General features: G+C 32.9%; 1 protein-coding gene across 50 annotated transcripts in view; it reads right to left on the reverse strand.

Annotated features, from left to right (window-relative positions):
* The window catches only part of LOC122245738 (uncharacterized), a 375,164-nt gene that overhangs the window by 45,447 nt on the left and 327,217 nt on the right, over positions 1 to 2,500 (reverse strand). For 34 of the 50 annotated variants that reach the window (XM_086540769.1, XM_086540753.1, XM_086540749.1 and 31 more), the window contains one exon: positions 1,579 to 1,740. The exons of the other annotated variants lie outside the window; for them this stretch is intronic. In XM_086540769.1, the coding sequence (XP_086396895.1) occupies positions 1,579 to 1,740 (162 nt within the window). The remainder of the gene's footprint in view (positions 1 to 1,578; positions 1,741 to 2,500) is intronic. 50 annotated transcript variants of the gene reach the window in all.

Raw genomic sequence — 2,500 nt, forward strand, 5'->3', positions numbered from 1 at the left:
TTTCAAATTTATTCTCTACAATTTAGGGGTAATTTTTTTTATCATCGTTACCTTTCTCTGGTGTGGTCTTTTGTGGATCACTAAAATCTTATCAAAATAGTTTGGTAGGATTTCTTTACTGATATTTTTATAAGACATAACACAACTAAAAAGAAATGTAAGCAAAAATCAATGTTAGCATAAAAATACTTATTTCAACTGAATGAAATATTGAAATAATAAATTGCAAATAAATGCAACTGCAATGAACTATTCATTTCTATGATAGTCGAAGAGTAATCTACCGTTAATAATGTAAACTGTGAATTAATAAAATTGTAGTTTGACTTAATGCTGCATAACAAGTAGCAGTAAAAAGATCACTGCAGTTATAAAGCAAAATATCTATTTAAATCTCTTGTGCAAGAGGCATGCATATAAAGGGAACATTATGAAACATTGACATGCACCAACATTGTAACTAAATTAAAGATTTAATGAAACAAAATTAAACACTAATAGTTGCTTGACTGAAAATAAGCATGAGCACTTCAGGCAATACTATTGGTAATAAAAGAGGGGGGGGGGGGCTATTCTATGTAAATCTCGTTTTTATAAGACATAATGCCTTTATTTCTAACATGAAAAGGTTCAACTTACCTATACCATAATAGTCTAATTTCTAATCTACATTTTAGTATCACATTTTACCAAATGTGTAACTTGCAATATTTTACTTTTATTAATTCTTAGTTTTCCATTTTAATACATTTTGATTATTTTGTCTTGCTTCTTCAACTTAAGTTTCATACTGTTTCTAAAACTAACAAGAAGGTGAACAGTTATATAATGAACAAAATGTTACAATATATCCTTGTCTCTCAAATTATATAGATATTTTCTACCTGTCCTAAATTATGCATTTTCATTTCAAAGTACACCTACTTTAGTATCGCCAAGGTGATTATGACGATGTTTAAATATATCAATTTCTTCTTTTACAGTCATAAGTATTGTCACTAGTATTATTTGCTCTCACAAAAATTCTTAAATATCTGCATTCCTGTTCACTGAATACCTTAGCTTCACAGGATATTTTATTCAATGACAATATGCAACACACCTAAAAGACTACCAATCAAATCCTTGTTTGTTCCTAGCCACTGGGGAACCTCAAACTTATTCAATATTAGAAAAATAAAAATAAAAACTCTCACGGCTGGTACAAAGCAATGGCGTGAGTTGATATGAAAGCCAAGGTGAGTTTCAAAGCTTCACACCACACATCTGTCCAGCTAATATTTCTTGCTATTGATAATCTTTGAGGATTGTTTTCTCAGACAAATTTGAAATGAACAGAGTAAGGGTAAAAATGTATATCAACACAAACATTAGGAGGTAGCTAAATCTGAAGGAAGAAGGAATTCTGCAGGGGAATGGTATGGAAAACCAGGAATAAGATATCTTTTGGAAATGAAACTGGTAAAAATAAAGCAAACAAGTAAATCTAATTTCAAGAAATGCCTTTAGAAATACAATCCTCAAAAAAATTGTCCTGTGAGTGCAGAGAAATATTAAGCTGGAGACAAGCAATTCTACCTGGGGTGGGAGTGATGCTTGTAGTTGTGGTAGTACTGGTGATGGTGGCAGAGAGACTGGTTGGCTGGTGGCTATGTTCCACCACAACCTGTGAGGTGGGTTCGGCCTGACCCTCACGACGCTTTGCCACAACTGTAGTCTCTCTCACCTCTTCTTGTGCCACTATGGTGATCAATGAATGAGTGCCACATTGAGCCAACAAGTAGTTCAACAACAAATACACGTCTACTTCCCAGATATGATGAAGGCCTCAAGATAAGACAGGTAAAACACAAAGCAGTAAATCAATTTTCCACACTAAAGATCTTTGTCCACAAAGGAGAAAACATAAAATCCTATCTCTCTATCATAATTTTCTTGTATGGAGTTTCTTAAAAAGAAGTTGAGACTGAAACTATCATACAGATTTCTGATAAGGATAATATGCTGATATTCTAGAATAAAAACATTTCAATGCTTGTAACTTTATGAGCATAAAGTGAAGATACAACTTTAAGAAGTTATTCTAAAATTATCTGAATATGTCCCTATCTCAACTTTTTCCTCTCTGCAATATCACTGCATCTGCAAAAAATAAACCTTTAGGATTGAACACGCAAAAAGGATTGAATCAGGCATAGAGCAAGTGATGTGTGCAAATTACTTCATGCCTTTAAGGGATGAATAAGCGTGACCTTTTCTAAGGAAGAACACTTAACCGCATGCAATTTTGTGTATGAGAAGCATCTAAAGTTTATATTTGTATCTAAAGCCTCAGTATCTAGTGTGGATGTGTAACACTTTTCCAACACAATACACATTAAGAGTGAAATAAAATGCCCACCACCACAATCATAATGGAATGGTATCACATAAACAGTGCACATAGAAATTAACATCCTAAATCCAAGCAGAACCACAGTTCAGAGTTGTCAATTATCAA

This window comes from Penaeus japonicus, unplaced genomic scaffold (assembly GCF_977035675.1).
Source record: "Penaeus japonicus unplaced genomic scaffold, GWHDUDI00000001_assembly GWHDUDI00000010, whole genome shotgun sequence".
NCBI classification, from domain to species: domain Eukaryota; kingdom Metazoa; phylum Arthropoda; class Malacostraca; order Decapoda; family Penaeidae; genus Penaeus; species Penaeus japonicus.